Source organism: Gymnodraco acuticeps, unplaced genomic scaffold, assembly GCF_902827175.1.
Source record: "Gymnodraco acuticeps unplaced genomic scaffold, fGymAcu1.1, whole genome shotgun sequence".
Taxonomy (NCBI): Eukaryota; Metazoa; Chordata; class Actinopteri; order Perciformes; family Bathydraconidae; genus Gymnodraco; species Gymnodraco acuticeps.
Window position 1 is genome coordinate 106,597 of NW_022992096.1, and position 17,090 is coordinate 123,686.

The following is a 17,090-nucleotide window of genomic DNA, read 5'->3' on the forward strand; positions in this document are numbered from 1 at the left end:
CATGGGAACCAGAGTGATAATGCGCACTTCTTTGTCGCCAAGGCAACCACAATACGTTGCTGTGGATGAAGTCATTTGTTACGCTGATCGTTGCCACGGTTACAACCTAGAGAGGGCGCTGCGGAGGAGCGTTCCACGTAAAATGACGCAGGGCGGGGGCGTGCCCGTGGTGCGCGCTGCGCAAGGCTGCTTGTTGTTCCCGCAGAGAGGCGAGAAGATGGCGGCCGTGTCAAGCGGAGGTGCTGCTGGGTCCGCTGCGGCCGGGATTACGCACTCTGCCCGACCGACCCACGCAGGCATGGGCTCCCAGAACCGAGCCCAGCCACCCTCCGGTATCAGCCACTCCGGTCGCACCAGCACGGCCCCCGGGTGCATCACCAATCCCGGCCACACTTCGGCCACCAGGCCCCCCCCAGCCCGAGTGGGCCACTACGAAATCGAGCGGACCATCGGCAAGGGAAATTTCGCGGTTGTTAAACTAGCCACACACATAATTACCAAAGCAAAGGTAAGAACATTGATGTCCGAGCTTTATCTAGGAACATATACGCGTTGTCATTATTTCATTTTCGGTCTTTTCGACCATGTAGTCGGGATGACGCTGGGGCCTTCAGGCTCTGGAGACACAGCTTTGGTGACACCGCTGCTTGTTGGGGGGGTCCATCCGACACGGGGCATCACTTCTAACTACTGGATACAAGCGCAATTAGCATAGGATACATCTCGTTTTACATATATTAGGTAGTAGTGTGTTTTACGTAAAGCTCAAAAGGCCTGGGGTTAATGTATGTGTAGAGGACGGAGAGAAGGGTATTGACGAAGATGAGAAGAGGAGACAGAAATGTTCCGACTCTACGTTAGGAGCTAGCTTAGCTTACTAGCTAATTAGCTGTTTGGCTAGATGCAGATATATTTAAGGCTTGCCAACACACACGTTTAAAAGTTAGCTTGATCCTGCTAGATAACTAAAGTAAAGAGCTGCTAAAGTTGAAAGACGTAGTTTCTCAAGTATTATGACTTCACGAAATTCAACGTAAAAGTACCACTCAACTGTTTCAAGCATATAGCAGATGCAGACACTGTAGCTGTTTTAAGTTTTACAATTCGCTTTGATCATTTCGCTTTTCTTACAACTTAATAATACAACCGTTATTTCACGGTGTAATTAAACCAGTTTGTGCACCACTTTATGTGTTGTTAAGATATCCCAATAACTAACTGGATGCCATTTTATGAGGCCTTTCGGACAAGAAAACATTGACATGGCAAAATTAGTGGTTTGAAAACTGCCACCACACACTTTGAGTGTACGTAGATGCTTTTGCATAAAGTGGGCGACTGTTAGCAGTATACTGGATGATTGACGAATTCAATTGCAGACTCTATTATCAACAAGTTATATTCACGCAAAGCACTATCATTAATGAGTAGGTGGGTTACATTGAGGTTTTCCCCAAGTCGGTCTAGTGCTACAATTGTATAAGCCTGATCATTAAACTTACAATTGTACCCATGCTTTTAAAAGGGACTGTTAACATTATATTTGGACTTTTATTCTAGATAGGGGAAATGTGGGACCTTACAAGTGGAAGAAGTTGCTTAACTAAGTAGTGTTTATCTTTTCTGTTGACCTTTTGGATTAAGTCCCTCAATGTTTAAAGGCTCTATTTGCCTGTATGCCGTCTCTTAACACTTTAGATACCATCTATGTCTTCTTGGCCTGCATGATGGTGTAATAAAGTGCATTTGACAACCGCAGAATCAGACACATCTGTTCTACTTATGCCCATATGTTTAGTGTAGTGACATGAGAAGATGATATGAAGATTGTAATCAAAATGCAATTCCCCTGTAATGGATACTTGGTTAAACACAAAACAAACGAGGGGTAGCTGAGCCTAAGCTTACAAAGTACTCCTGCAACATTATTTGTACGTGTGTCACAAGCCCACAAGTGTGCAGCTTTACCTCTATGCCCTTGTTGACATACACACACACAGACAGGCAGACAGTCATTTGTGTGTTTTGCTCCACATCTCAGATAACCTTCCAGTTAGTTTCATGAAGCCAAAATACCCTTGGGTCAGGGTAGTGTTTTTTTTCAATGCTGCAGGATATGTATCTGAAGGACTGTAGCTGTGTTGATATGACTGTAATGTAATTTACAGACTTGTAGGTGTGAGCAGTGTTTTCTGTTTGTCATTAAAGCTATACAAAGACAGTAGCTGTGTTATAGGGTGAAAGATTGATGAGCTGTTTATGACGCTTTTCTTATGTGTAAGCCTGTTTATGCTTGCCTGGATGTGTGTGTGTGTCTGTCTGTGTCTGACTGAGTGTGAGAGATGGGCAGAGGACAAAATGACAGTGGAACATGTACAGAAAGAATGAAAGAGAGTCCTTGTTTGTAGACTATTAATGGGGATCACAGTCAGATTATGGTTTTTCACCAACCAGCACGCCAGTTGCTCATGAATATTGGAGGATTGTGTAATTTTAGATGCCTGTGGATACCATGAAGAATATCGATATGATGATCAGTCATCAGATATTTGTATGGCCTAGGTTTTATAATGATCCAATGAGAAATGCTGACAAGTCAAAGGTAGCCTAACAACTCTCTCCATCGTTAGATAGGGCTGATGATATCCTGCAGTGTCACACAGCAGTGGACATGATTATTTATATTATTTGCTAATTTATGTATATGTTTGTTAACACACAACACACACTTTCGATGGTGGTTGGCGAGTAAGCTGCATGTGGATGCTGTAATAGTGAAAGTTAATCTCTTCCAGACAAAGGCCAGAGAGTGAGATAGAAGTCAAAACATTTTGATTGATACACTCATACAAAGACAAACACTTGAAGTTTTCTTGGTTACACTATGAACTAAATAAACTGTAAAACATGTGTTTCAAATGTGGCTTGCATAGTACACATCAACACTATTTGTATTCAAGTCTGTGCCCATTCTTTGATGCAAATTGATCAAAGCCAGTGTTGTTCATGTCCACCACTCGAAGTCATGATAAAATGTCCTTGAAAGCATGTTTAAGAATGTTCATTGTGTACACATGTTGTGTATTAGGTATCACATAAAGCTTGTTGAAAGCATATGTTTAGAAGCATTATTTTCCAGTTGACTAAAGATATAGAACTGTTCGCCCTTCACCACAATTTGTTAGGCTATTTATCAGGTCTGTAGTGGCCTTTTGTTTCAATGCACTTTACTTGAAATGATATTTCACATCCTGGCCACATTCCATTACAGATGGCTCGTTTGCATCCATTCTATGCCACCATTGGCTATTGAATGGATTCTGTTTCTCTCTGCACACTTTATTGGTTTCTCAATTAAATGTTTGATCAATACTCTGGATGTGATATAACAGAAATGGTTATTAGTCATGTGTGATAAAACTTTGCTCAGTGCTAATATTCAGTGTGCGACACAAGCACAGGTCTATTGTTGCAGATTTTTGTAGCAATACTCGGCTGCAGGGCAGAAATAAACATATTTTACTACTGACTAATCATTTGAGATTCATTTGTTGAATGTCTAAGCATAACATTTGATATCGCCAGAACCTGAAGTTTTATTTAAAGATTCCTGAATTAATCTGATTGCGTGCTAAAACTGAGGATTTATTTCCACATAGTATGAAATAAAATACCCTGTGATCTTGTCTCGTCTAGTCTACATTAAGCAGTCACCAGTACATTTCGTAGCCTTATTCTGTCATAATAGGCTCCATCAATACGATGAATATTTGCATGTGATGTATTGTTCGTCACGTAGTTGACTCATTGTCACTCAGCCCTGCTTTCTGTCTTCAGTGCTGTACCTGTTTACCAACAATGTATCATACTTGCATTGTTATTTTATTAACAATCTTTTCCTGTGGGCAATAGTCACAGTTGAATTCCCCTCCGAAAGTGCAATGTTTGCGTATGTGCAAACTTGGGTGAAATAGATTGAGGTATTGAGGTTTGGTCAGTGCCCTTGTATGACCTGACTGAGGATCAAAGACACTTAGGAAAAGCCCTCTGTTTTGTTGTGCCCTCAGCAAGGCGAGTGGTATTGGCAAAAGATGGCACTATGCGACACCTGTCTGTCTGTGGGGAAGCCGCTTTTTCCCTTTCCTCTTTTTCCTGTCTTCTCCCCTTTGCTATCTAGTGTTTCAAATGCAAGGGAAGGATGAGCAGGAGGAAGAGGCCATGTAGGAAGGTAACGTTAGGTAACATGCCTAATGTACTGTGTAACTATTCCACTCACTCCCTTAGTCACTCGCGCACAGCTCTCTAAAATGAGGCATCCCCTCTCTGTTTCTCAAAGACACACATTCAAATGTGACAAAGCCTGTTTTTTTTTTTCTTCTTGACTTATCTCCTTGCCCTCTGGTCATATCCTGCTGCATTCTAAGTAGTGTTTATCTGCAGCCAGTCGGCTTCAAAAGAACACAGCTCAGACTGTGTGTGTGTCCTCCGGTACATGACATGAGGGAGGACAGTGTATGCTTCATCAGTACCATCCTATCCCGTTCCTGCCCCAGACTGATGCCAGCAGTGTGTGTGTGTGTGTGTGTTTCTGCATGCCACATACTAACAAGTACATGGCAGCACACACTGTGGCACTTTAAAATCACAACTTTGTGTCATCATCATCCACAGAGCTGCTTGTTGTCAGAGACGACTGTGAGTTGCCAAGGCTCCTAGTTGGAGAAAGGTCGCTCCATTGAAGTCCTACTGGTTTCCATAGAGATGATGGTGGTTCCAGCCCTCAACCACCACTTCTGAATGGAAATGGCTGGCAATTGGTTGAGCTCATTGTATGTCATGAAAAAAGCGTGTTTTAATTACATTATTATGCTGTGTTTTATGTCACTGTAAGCTGGATGGAACCAAATTAGTCAGGTGTGCTTTGGGTTTGACATTGAGTTGATTGATTAGTGAAGAAGGTTGTAGCTCTGCCGGTTCCTATTCCTCCAACTAGAAACCACAGCTGTGATGGACAAGAGCTAAGGTCTTCGCTCGATGCTGCTACTTCCACCATGGTGTTCATTACTGGCCTGTGTACTGAGAGTTGGTAATATCGATACAATCCTCTATTAAGGTATATGCAACATTATACATTGTGATATATGGTACATTTTCCGGAGAATCAATTGAAACTGCTAGGGGATTAAATACCCAGACTGGTTTGTTATTGACTCATGCAGCAAAAATAAATCACTAACATTTATGGATATTAAGAGGCATAGCTATGTTCTATTTATGTGTTATGTTTGTGAACCCTAAAATATCTGGCAGGAAGATTTTTTAACATTTCTATACTAAAAAAAACGAGATGTCCGTGCACTTCCCTAGTATCTTCGATTGAAACATACTGTACCACTGGGCAGCACAACAATGAAAAAGGATTAATATTTTACATTTGTTGTCTACTTATCTCAAATGACTTACAAGATAACAAAATAAAAAGCAGCACCCAGGATGTTACAGTAAAAACATCCTGGGTGCCATGGCATGCATCATTTACAGCAGTCCATCTCCTATCCCGTGATCCAATCTCGGTTGAACAGAGGGCAGCAGCTAGAGATGTCCCGATCCGATCATGTGATCCGGGATCGGAGCTGATCACGTGATTTTCAAAAGATCGGAATCGGGAGAAAAAAATCGGGGATCGGAATTCTTTTTTTTTTTTTATACATTTTTTTTTTTTTAATTTAATGTTACAAAACAAAAATGACCATGTTCACGTCTTAAAGTCATCCTGAGGACTTAGTTTTGGTTTAAAGTTACACAACATCATGTATGTGTTGCTTCTTTTGGGCTTGTTTTCAGACCTGGTTGCTTATTTCTCTCAAATCTGGCAACAGAGTGGGCGCAGTGTCTAATAGTAGCAGTAAGCTAACGAGAGGCTACGTTCAGCTGGTGACTCGGGAGTCGGGACAGAGAAAATGTCAGGAGTTTGGAAGTATTATAAAATTGAAAGCGAAGGCAGTGTAACAGCCAGATGCAATGTTTGCAAGAAGGAGGTTCCGCGTGATGGAAAGAACAGAGCTACGTTCAACACGACCAATCTAATACGCCACCTGAGAAACAAACACCAACAACAACACGACGAGTACACAGCGGCCACTCGGGTAACGGCACTGAAACAAGTGAACAACCGATACTTTCAGAGACTTTTAAAAGGAAAGAGAAACTGCCCCAGAACAGTGAAAAGGCCAACAAAATAACAGCCAAGATAGCTGAATTCATCGCGTTGGATGACCAGCCGTTATCTGTTACCTTTTTTCTCTCTAAATGCATTGCATAAAGATCGGATCGGGAAAAATCGGTATCGGCAGATTGTCAAAATCAAATGATCGGAATCGGATCGGGAGCAAAAAAAGGTGATCGGGACATCCCTAGCAGCAGCGTGTCGAGAGGTCCCACCCCCCCCGTCGTCCCGTTAGTCGTCCCACCAATAGTTATTTGAACATGGATGGTATGGTTTTATCAGACCAATAAGAAAAGTTTGTGTGGGAAACACTGACCCGTATACGGATATGTTTATACTGCAAAACTGGAGTTGGGCTGGGTTCCTCTTTGTAAACACCAATCAACCATCACTGTCAAGAGGGGAATGTGGACCGTGCAGTCAACCGGTAGTGTTTTCTTTTGAAGTGCTCTTGCGCTATAATACTTAATTGAATATGTCAGTTTCTTCAGGGAAATTAAGTATGTTGAAATAATTTATTTGCCGTACAGTGAATGATTTTGCATTGCTGTTAAAAATGAAGTATTCATTGATACCTAAATAAACAATATCAATTATGATGATTTGTTTGATTTCATGATGTATATTATATAATGTGTTTTTTATTATCAGCATTGACTTGACGTTATATTGGTTCAATAAAAAAAAAAAAATGCTTTGCAGTTACACTTCTTTTGTCATTTTGCTGTAGCTTAGCTCGCTACATTACTCTGGGGGAAGCTTCATTGTAGCTTAGCTTTAGCTCTGGTAGCTTAAGCAGCTTGCCCCAACACACATCTCCATGATGAGGCAGTTTAAGCCTGGGCATTACAGGTGTTGTAATCTGTGTCACTTGTTGATGAAGGTTAACCTCAGACGTAATAGGTGAGTGAACACACATGATCATGCAAAATGCACAGCTTCCCACTGTAGACGTTACAGCATAGACCCAGTTATTTGTTTTCCTTCATTATAGCTGAGTCATGGACCTCTAAATACTTTATTTGTCAAATGCTTTGTGAACATCATGTATAAAATCTTTAACTTTAATGCTGTATAGTTTTAGACATTATAGCTTTCATTTAAACTCTTTAAATAACCTTCTTTATCAGTGCAGGGTGCTCTAAATAAGATGTTAATTTGAAATAGACTTCATTATCCTCTACTAATTGCCAGTTCGACCGGAGTCAGTCAGAAATGTATCAAAGAATTCCAATCTTGTGAATTTGGCCACTAGAGTGATAGTTATTTTAGTAGATGTAAACATTTATTTTTCAGAGAGAAAGATTGCTAACAAGAATCATGGGAATGTTATGTGCTCGAGCAAATGGCTTAGGTTCAGTCGTAAATTGAAAAAGCCAGATGTTTGCTATGTAAACAGTTGGAAATTAGCATCATGTTTTTTTACACTATTTAACTCTTTGGTGACAATAAGATTTCCCGGTACCACTTTACAATAAGACTACTCTTATAAAGGGTTTACGAATAGTTTGTTTTTCATTTATTAATTATGTTGTGAACACTTTATAAATTAAGAATAATGAATCAGGGGGTAGCAAGTTCGAGTCCCACTGCAGTCAGCATGTCGTTGCGTCCCTGGGCAAGACACTTCACCCCAAAGTGTTCCTGTGGATAAAAGCGTCTAACAAATGACATGTAATGTAATAAGCTTTTAAGACATGAGATAAACAGGGCAACTGTGAGTGGTTGCTTGCCAAATCGTAAGCCCACATTTATCTGTACTGCTAAGCCTTATATTGGCTACTTGGCTTACTTCGTCTTCTTCATCAGCCAGCATCCTTGGCAGGGTCGGCGTCATGGGGGGTCATTCGCGGGCCATGCCCCCCCAAATGAGTCACTGTGCCCCCCCAACGCAGGGTGGGCAAGCCTTGCCACTTTGCCGTTTTTCTTTTTTTAATCATATCAGTGAAAACGTTTCCACTAAAGGTTTTTTGTGTGAAATACGTCAGAAATAAAGAATACAAATATAAAACACAGCCTGAGGTGTGCTCACTGCTGCTCTCTGATTGGTGTGTTGCTTGACCAATGACCCCCGACCTTTGTTTTGTTATCATTACGTGGCTGTGTGTTTAGATGAAAGCCCAGTGGCGATCTGTTACACTGATTATACAGTAAAGCCATCGAAAATAATATGATGTACAGTAGAGTACAAGTAGCCTACTTCTGGGTCTCTGTGTTTCATTCAAGCTCGGCTCTGTGTGTGTGTGGCACGATCGCATTTTGTGAGTGCGCGAGCGGTAACGTGGAATGTTGTTGTTAGCATCTGGTTAGCTAGCTATGCTAACGGATATAAAGAGCTGTTTCTACACCAAGGTGGAGGAGAGTCCTCTCCTGTCAGACTGAGAGGATCGTATAACCTCAGCTCAGTGAGGTAAGGACTCTCTCAGTGTTTAGATAGTTCACTTTAGTGTAGGTTATCTCAGTGGGTCTCAAACGGATTGGTCACCATTTATGTAAACAAGTATTTGCGAGGAATACCTTTATATGATCATTATAGTTATTAAAGAATAAGAGAATAAATGAAAAACGGGTATGAAATACTATAGGACAGTAACACAAGAATACAGTTTTAAAAGGGGAATGATTAGTAAAATATCCATAAAGAAAAAGTAAATCTGTGTACAGTTCTGTTTCATATGGATGCTGAGAGATGTATCCATAGATCTCTTCATTTTGCTCTCAAAGTGCACCAGATTGATGCATTTAACTTCAATATTTTAAAAATAATCTTCCCGGGGGAGCATGCCCCCAGACCCTCCTAGAGGAGGTTAGGTCCACCCCCCACCTAAAACATGTTCACATGGATAGGATACAAATACATTTGCACACTTTTCATATGGTGGCCTATGTCCATATATTTCTGTTTTGGTGGTCGTGCCACAACCGTGCATGTATGCACAAGTCATAGGTGCGCTATACAATAGCACTACACCCTGCAATGTGTGTGAAAGACACTTTACAGCATGTTTTTTTAAATTGAAGTTGCGTTGGTGTTGGTTGTTGACGGCAGTGTGTGCCCCCCCTTGGTAAATGATTGCCCCCCCCATTTGATTTGTTCTGGAGCCGACCCTGATCCTTGGTATCTGTTGTTCACTGAGTTGATTCTCGTAAGTAGCCAATATAAGGCTTAGTCATCTTGCCAAATAGTGAGCCTGTGTTGACGTATGTTAGAACTGGTTTATAAATGGTTCTTAAGGATTAATAGTGTTTACAACCTAATTCCTTTTATAAGGGTAGTCTTATTGTAAAGTGGTACCGACTTCCCTATCACACACGTCCTTATAGGGGGCACGTGTGTAGCGCAATTACATTTTCTCACAAATACATTGTTGCTCTGGTCAGTACATGTGTTGTGGCAGCACTGTGTATCTTGGCCAGCCAGTGCTTTCTTATATTTGGTTCAACAGGAGGACATGTTTGTATAAACTCCTAACAACAAGCTGTTGTTTTTCATGTGTTAAAGTTCTCAAAACAGGTGATCTGATCAGTACACATCAGGCGGGGCGTGAGAATTATTTTGCCACTTGACTACCTTAAGTGAGGTTTAAAGCTTTATAGGTTTCTTTGTAAAAATACAGTCAATTAAAATAAAAAAGCCCCTTCTCTGCCAGCTGCAACATTAATGTAATGGAACACATTATATTTATGTAATATATTTCTTTGATATATTTGTGTAATACAATACCAACATAAATTGTTTTAGTCTGAAATGGATCTGAAATTGAGCAGAATTAATACTTTTACGGCACTATAGTACTTGGTATCCTATGTTTGTTTTTTAAATATTTTGTAATCTTACAAAAGTAAATTTAGAATGAAGCACTACTAGTAAAAGAGTATTTCTATACTGAAATAGTGTGAATGTATATTGACTTTTTACTTTAAATATCGAGTAGTTCGTATGAAGTAGATATTTTATTGGAAATGATCCTTTTGTTGCCAACAGCGGCTGCGGGTTTTTCTCTGTGCTGTGAAGCAAGAACTGAGTGGGAGTTGTGTAAGGTACAGTAAAGTGTGCAGACTCCTCCGCTGCCCACCAGCTGCTCTGAGATGGTGCTGTGTTGAGGTCACTGTCTTGTGATCTTTGGGGCTATGTGACACTTCATCTGATTGCTGCCGGCCTCTCAGGAGTGTGTGTGTGTGTGTGTACCCAGATCTTTTTGATGGAAAATTCCAGAGTCATGGAAGCAGACTGAACACCCTGAGGCGCTAAAGTACAAGCTCTCAGTCACAACATATTTACTGTACCTTGGCTGGAGCTAAAGCTGGAAACCCAACCTTTGAGATGTACACTGGTCACATGGTTGTTTGTGGAAAACAGCTTACCACTTAGCATCTGCATTCCTCTAGCTTGGTGACAACATTTGTAGTTCTTTAGAGGGTTACACATCTCACGTTGCAAGTTTTCAGTGTACGACATGGCAGTGTACTAAGGAAAGTATTTGAATCAAGACATTGCATTAGCTTCTGTACAATTGTCCTTTCCAAGTTTCAGAAGGACTAATTGTCCTTAAAATGAGCAGTGTGTGCAGATGGCTACATTTGGGTGTCAAAGTGTGTGATCCAGATGTCCTGTTGTACCTTCCAGAAGATACAGAGGGGCGTGATTACATCAACAAAACTGGATGACTGCCAAAGCCAAGATTAGATTCCTAGAGCTTAAAATACCACATAAACACACATTCCAATCAGATACATGCTTAAACACACATGGCAAGAGTTGTTTAAAAAAACTGTATTTGTTGTGATGCTCAGGGACTTCATGTATGACTTGTTTGACCAATTCGTCAAATAATTTTTTTTAAAAGCGTTGGTGGGTTAATCACTTCATAAGGCTGGCCAATAGTCCATTAAAATGATATGGAAACCTGCATGATGGAGTACTATATTTTTTTAATGAATACTACCATGAAACTACCATAAGACATGTGTTCTCCAATTGTACAATGCCCTTGAAGGGAAGCTAGACACGTTCTGATCTGGATCAATGCCACTGTAAGATGTGGTGTTGTCCTATCCCAGGAGGCCCCTCTTTGCTCTCCTTCACATCCCTTTCCTGCCTGCAACAGGAAGTCACCCCTTGTCGGGCTTCAGTTGACCTTCTTCATGCCTGTTATCAGGAAAGGGAGAGCTCAGGATGGCACTCGACATAATTGGAAAGATGAGGTGCTTTTTGTGTCTGTGTGTGTGTGTCAACACAGGACGCATAGTTTTCATTTTTTCACACGGCCTCGCACTGTACCCGCTCGTCTATTTTTGGACAAAGATGTGTTTTGGGGCCGTCCCATTAGCTTTGCTTGATTGAGTCATTAAAGTAATCTACCCATTCCTAAGTGGCAGCGCAAAGCTCCTGTCACACAGCATCACTGTCCACCCTGCCGGAGCCATTGTGCAGGGATCGGCTGTTATGCAACAGACGTGCTCGCAGTTGAAGGTCAGGGTTCAGGTCGGGTTACCCAAACAAGCACATTGGTTAACAACACAGTTTCATCATCTTAAGAATTGCCATTATCTGCTCGTAACATCTTGCTCTTGTTTTTAACTCTGTTTCTATGTTTTTACATGTTAGTTACTGGCATAAGCGTTGTCATGTTAAATTGAGTCTGTCTGATTCCCCCTTCAGCTCTTTAGTGGTTATTTTCTTGGCACATTGCCCTTCTATGATTTTGTCATCATAGCAATATTGCAAGGGCACTGCGACCCATCCCCCATAATCGCTGTCTGACGTGAATGGATTAAGTTGTATTGCCTCTATTTTGAAAACACAAGAGCTGATCAACATCTTTCTTGTTTTGTCTCCCACCTCTCTTCCACTCTCTTTTTGCTTCCATACTACCTCTTCCCCTCACTGTTTCCTCCTGTATCTCACCATCTCTCTTCACCACTTCCCCCTCTGTCCTTCTCCCCTATCTCTCCCTGCATCCCTTTTCTTGTCTCTCTGTCTCCAGGTGGCTATAAAAATAGTGGATAAGACCCAGCTGGACGATGAGAACCTGAAAAAGATTTTCAGAGAGGTGCAAATCATGAAGTTGCTGAAGCACCCCCACATCATCCGCCTCTACCAGGTACACAGCCACACTCACCCACAGAGGCGATAATGCACTCAGCTCACATGTTCCACCTGAGAACCATGGTCCAATAGGAAAAGGACACAAATACATTGTGTTGATTTAGCACGATGTGAAGTAACCAACCATTTTGTATGGGTTAACTTTATCAAGTTGTTGGCAATTCCAGCGATTTATTTGTATATATATATATAATATAAACCTAGAAGAAAAAAATACTGTTTCTATGTTTAAGCTGTGAACATGATTTTTCACATTTACACCGAATAAACTTGTTACAAGCCTGTCCTTTATGGCATCTTGTCTGAAACGGCCCCTGGCAGTTAAAACATAATCGAGTCACTCAAAATGTAATGTTAAAATCCTCACAGATACACAGACTGAAAACTGCACTGAGTTAAAGGCAGCTTTTTTCTATTTAAATCTTCCCCAGTGTATGGCAAACTGTGCTTACTCATTGTGTTGTGTAATGGGTGAAACCGCCCATCCCTGTCAGGGTCTGTGGGTCCTGGTTGTTATCATTTGTTTATATCTCTAGGTGATGGAGACGGAGAGGATGATCTATCTGGTAACGGAGTACGCTAGCGGTGGAGAGATTTTCGGTAAGGGAGTTCCCCATAGTTACCTTGATCTATTGTCCTCATCCTCCCCTTTCCCTCTGCTTTGTTGGTTTCTTATATCATTTTTACCATGTCATAACACAGATTATGTATATTTTAAAAACGGACTTTTCAAAAATGTCTTACAGGACTTCAAGGTCTTTAAATTGTCTTGCAAGTTTACCCAGTGAAAATCTAAATCCAGTTAAACATTTTCGTTATAAGAGGGTTTACTTTTTACATTTGTACGTTAGCAATGCTTCTCCATTCTTGTATTGCTGTTTTGTTTGTTTCACTAAACGCTTGTTTTTATGTTTTGCCAATATTACCTTCCTTAATTTGTAGTCGTATGCCTTTCTGTAACACTTATGCTATGTCCTATTTCTCAGCTTTCTTAAGTAATACAAATGAAATCCCTTCTACATTTCTCCTTGATGATCCAATGTTGTAATTTATTTGGCCAAATCGGAACAGAATCACATTCTTTACTTCCTGTATATTCAAAGATAAGTACCAAAGTCTCTAAACTGTACACTGTTTGCGTGTACAGACCATCTTGTGGCTCATGGGCGTATGGCTGAAAAAGACGCCAGGAAAAAGTTCAAACAGATTGTGGCAGCTGTCCATTTCTGCCACTGCCGCAGCATCGTCCACAGAGACCTGAAGGCAGAGAATCTCCTGCTGGACCACAACCTCAACATCAAAATCGCAGGTGTGTGTGTGTGTGTGTGTTTGCACTTCAAAATGTATGAGTGAGAAAATTAATTCAGGTGTCTTAAGCTGTCTTGTTTGTTTGGGCATTGGCAAGTATCAACATGTGCTTCTGGAGACATTTCTCGACTTGATTACATTAACTCGGTCGGGCAAAGCGGTCTGATTGAATGAGCCTACCTCTCCTCTCCCCCTCTCAGATTTTGGCTTCAGTAACCTGTTTTCTCGAGGACAGCTGTTGAAGACGTGGTGCGGCAGCCCTCCCTACGCTGCACCAGAACTCTTTGAGGGCAAGGAGTATGACGGACCCAAAGTAGATATATGGGTGAGTAGGCTTTTAGGTATGTCGGAGGCCCTGTTGAGCTGCATGGTGTAGTTAATGGGCTTAAAGGTGGGGTAGGTAAGTTTGAGAAACCGGCTCGAGATACACTTTTTGTTATATTCCATGGAATGCTCTTAACATCCCGATAGCAATGAATATCTTAAGTGCTTTGACAAAACATCCATAAAAAAATGTCATCTGTGGAAGCCGTAGCTCTGTAAAAAGCACGACCAATAATTTTAGCCGGTCAGCCTTCCATCTGTGCACAAACTTATCTCGTGCCCTCATTGGTCATGTGCACGTGTGTGTTGGAGGAGGGGCTCTGTGAGGAAGTGGCAGATTTTTTCCGGCTGTGTATTTTCAAATTCTAGCGCACTCGAGCTGCTTTCTCCAAAATTACCTACCCCACCTTTAAAGACAACAACAAATAGTCTCAATGAATGTGACGTCTTGAAAGTATTCTGTCTTAAAGGTCCCATGTCATGCTTTTCTGGTTAGTACCCGTCCCCTTGTGTGTTATGAAGGTTTTTATGCATGTAAACGGTGTGCAGAGTCAAAACCCTCAAAGTACACCCTGTAGCGAGTAAAACTCTAACACAGAAAATACCTCCCCAAAACGCCTCGTTGGAGATACGTCACTGTCCATTTGATTCTTCCGGGTACGCATGATGTCATCCGTACCCGCAACGAAATGGACCAATCCGTGGAGCCGTTACGTTACGTCCGCGGAGCCGTTACGTTAAACCCCCGCTGATTGGTCCAAATTGACCAATCCACGGACTTCCTCACACACTCAGTGCAAGCAGCTCTGCTGATTTCTCCTCCCTGGCTGCAGGCTGATAACAGACAGTTGGGATCGCGGCGAAATTCTCTCTGCAGACCCGTTCTCTCTGCAGACCCGTTCTCTCTGCAGACCCATTCTCTCTGCAGACCCATTCTCTCTGCAGACCCATTCTCTCTGCAGACCCGTTCTCTCTGCAGACCCGTTCTCTCTGCAGACCCGTTCTCTCTGCAGACCCGTTCTCTCTGCAGACCCGTTCTCTCTGCAGACCCGTTCTCTCTGCAGACCCGTTCTCTCTGCAGACCGTTCTCTCTGCAGACCCGTTCTCTCTGCAGACCCGTCTCTCTGCAGACCCGTTCTCTCTGCAGACCCGTTCTCTCCGCAGACCCGTTCTCTCCGCAGACCCGTTCTCTCCGCAGACCCGTTCTCTCCGCAGACCCGTTCTCTCCGCAGACCAACGCCCCTTCTCTCCGCAGACCCGTTCTCTCCGCAGACCCGTTCTCTTCCGCAGACCCGTTCTCTCCGCAGACCCGTTCTCTCCGCAGACCCGTTCTCTCCGCAGACCCGTTCTCTCCGCAGACCCATTCTCTCCGCAGACCCATTCTCACTGCAGACCCATTCTCTCTGCAGACCCATTCTCTCTGCAGACCCATTCTCTCTGCAGACCCATTCTCACAGCGTTTATCAACCTTTTTCTTACTCAATATCAAGCCACACTTATTGTTTTTACTTCGGCTGTGACTTTGTGTGCTCAGGATGAGTTTGGCTGTGTTTCGCTGCGTATCGCTAAACAAGGAAATCACACCTCCACGGAGCTCAGCGCGATTCACAACGTCCCGACTGGTCCCGACCAATCGGAGCACACTGGGCTCACAGGGAGGGGGAGGGGGGGCAAGAGCTGCAACGAGCCGTTTAGTGGAGAAAGTGAATACTGCTGAATACACATACTTTAAAGAGATGCTGTATGCGACACCAATGTGAGTTTGGAAAATTGCACAGTATCTATTCTAGTAGACCTCAACAATGGAATTATGATCAGTGGAAATGGCCATGACATGGGACCTTTAAGATAAAGTATACAATTTCAGCTATCTTGTCTATTTATTTATTATAGCAGTAATTGTTTGTCTAAGTCTATTAAAAAATGATGAACTCATGGTTTGTTTCCCGCTGTCTTTTCTATCTATAGAGCTTAGGGGTGGTGTTATATGTGTTGGTGTGCGGCGCCCTGCCTTTTGACGGCAGCACTCTACAAAATTTGCGGGCACGTGTTCTCAGTGGCAAATTCCGCATCCCCTTCTTCATGTCTACAGGTAGGATTTCATTCCACATACATCAACTTCTTGAACATAAAACAAAAATACCAAAAACAAGAAAAGTTAGATTTTTCCCCCTCTTTTCTTTATAAACCACATAAATTACAAACTGGTAATCTTCGGTGTCATTTTGCATGTTTTCAAACAGTCAAGTTGCTTTAATTTATTTTAAGTTTCAAATGGTTCATGTATGGTTGTGTTTTATTGCAGACTGTGAGTACTTGATCAGACACATGTTAGTGCTGGAGCCCAGCAGGCGGTTGACCATGGAGCAGATCTGTAAGAACAAGTGGATGAGACTAGGAGACCCAGACCCAGACTTCGACAGGGTGAGCCCCCGCGACAAGTGTTCAGCAGTGGATATCTATAGGGACATTATATGATCATGTCTCATGAAGCAAATCAAATCGGACTCATTTTTCACCTTGCTCTGAGGTCGTGGGTTTCTCTTTGACTGCACATGGTATTTTTTGCAAATCGTGTAAAATTGGATTATTTAGTGTGTTTGTGTCATTCTTGCAAAGATGACTCATCTCCGATCTGCATTTTCTACTGAATGTGTTAAAAAAAAAAAAAATGTCTTGCCAAATAATTTGATATTAGAGATGGTAAGGTTGAATTAGTTACTGATACGTTTATATGTTGAAAATCAGATAATTTCAAATGTATAACTAACTCAATGCATACATTTGGGACCAGCTCCTTTTAATAAAACGGGTTAAGGTTAATTTCGATTATGCTTAATGAATTTGCTTGTATGCCAAAAAAACGCCATACTATTTCTTCCCGACTTTCTCATAGTTCTTCACAGTAACCACCTGAAATCTGTCGCAATCTCAAACTACTTCTTTAAGTACATTTTTATGGATTAGGTGCCTTGAACTGTGGAAAAAATGTGTCTTCTCTTTTTTCCAGTTGATAGCAGAGTGTGAGCAGGTGAAGACGGAGAGAGACACGGAGCTCATCAATGAGCAGGTGCTGATAGCCATGTGTGAGATGGGCCTGGACCGAGAGCGCACACTTCAGGT

General features: G+C 41.9%; 1 protein-coding gene across 1 annotated transcript in view; it reads left to right on the forward strand.

Moving 5' to 3' along the window:
- The first annotated feature begins 217 nt into the window (after nt 1–217).
- Nucleotides 218–17,090, forward strand: part of sik3 (SIK family kinase 3) — a 39,522-nt gene continuing 22,649 nt past the window's right edge. Inside the window, 8 exon segments of the mRNA XM_034202794.1 lie at nt 218–508; nt 12,214–12,330; nt 12,872–12,935; nt 13,483–13,644; nt 13,844–13,968; nt 15,936–16,059; nt 16,273–16,391; nt 16,978–17,088. Coding sequence (XP_034058685.1) covers nt 218–508; nt 12,214–12,330; nt 12,872–12,935; nt 13,483–13,644; nt 13,844–13,968; nt 15,936–16,059; nt 16,273–16,391; nt 16,978–17,088 — 1,113 coding nt within the window.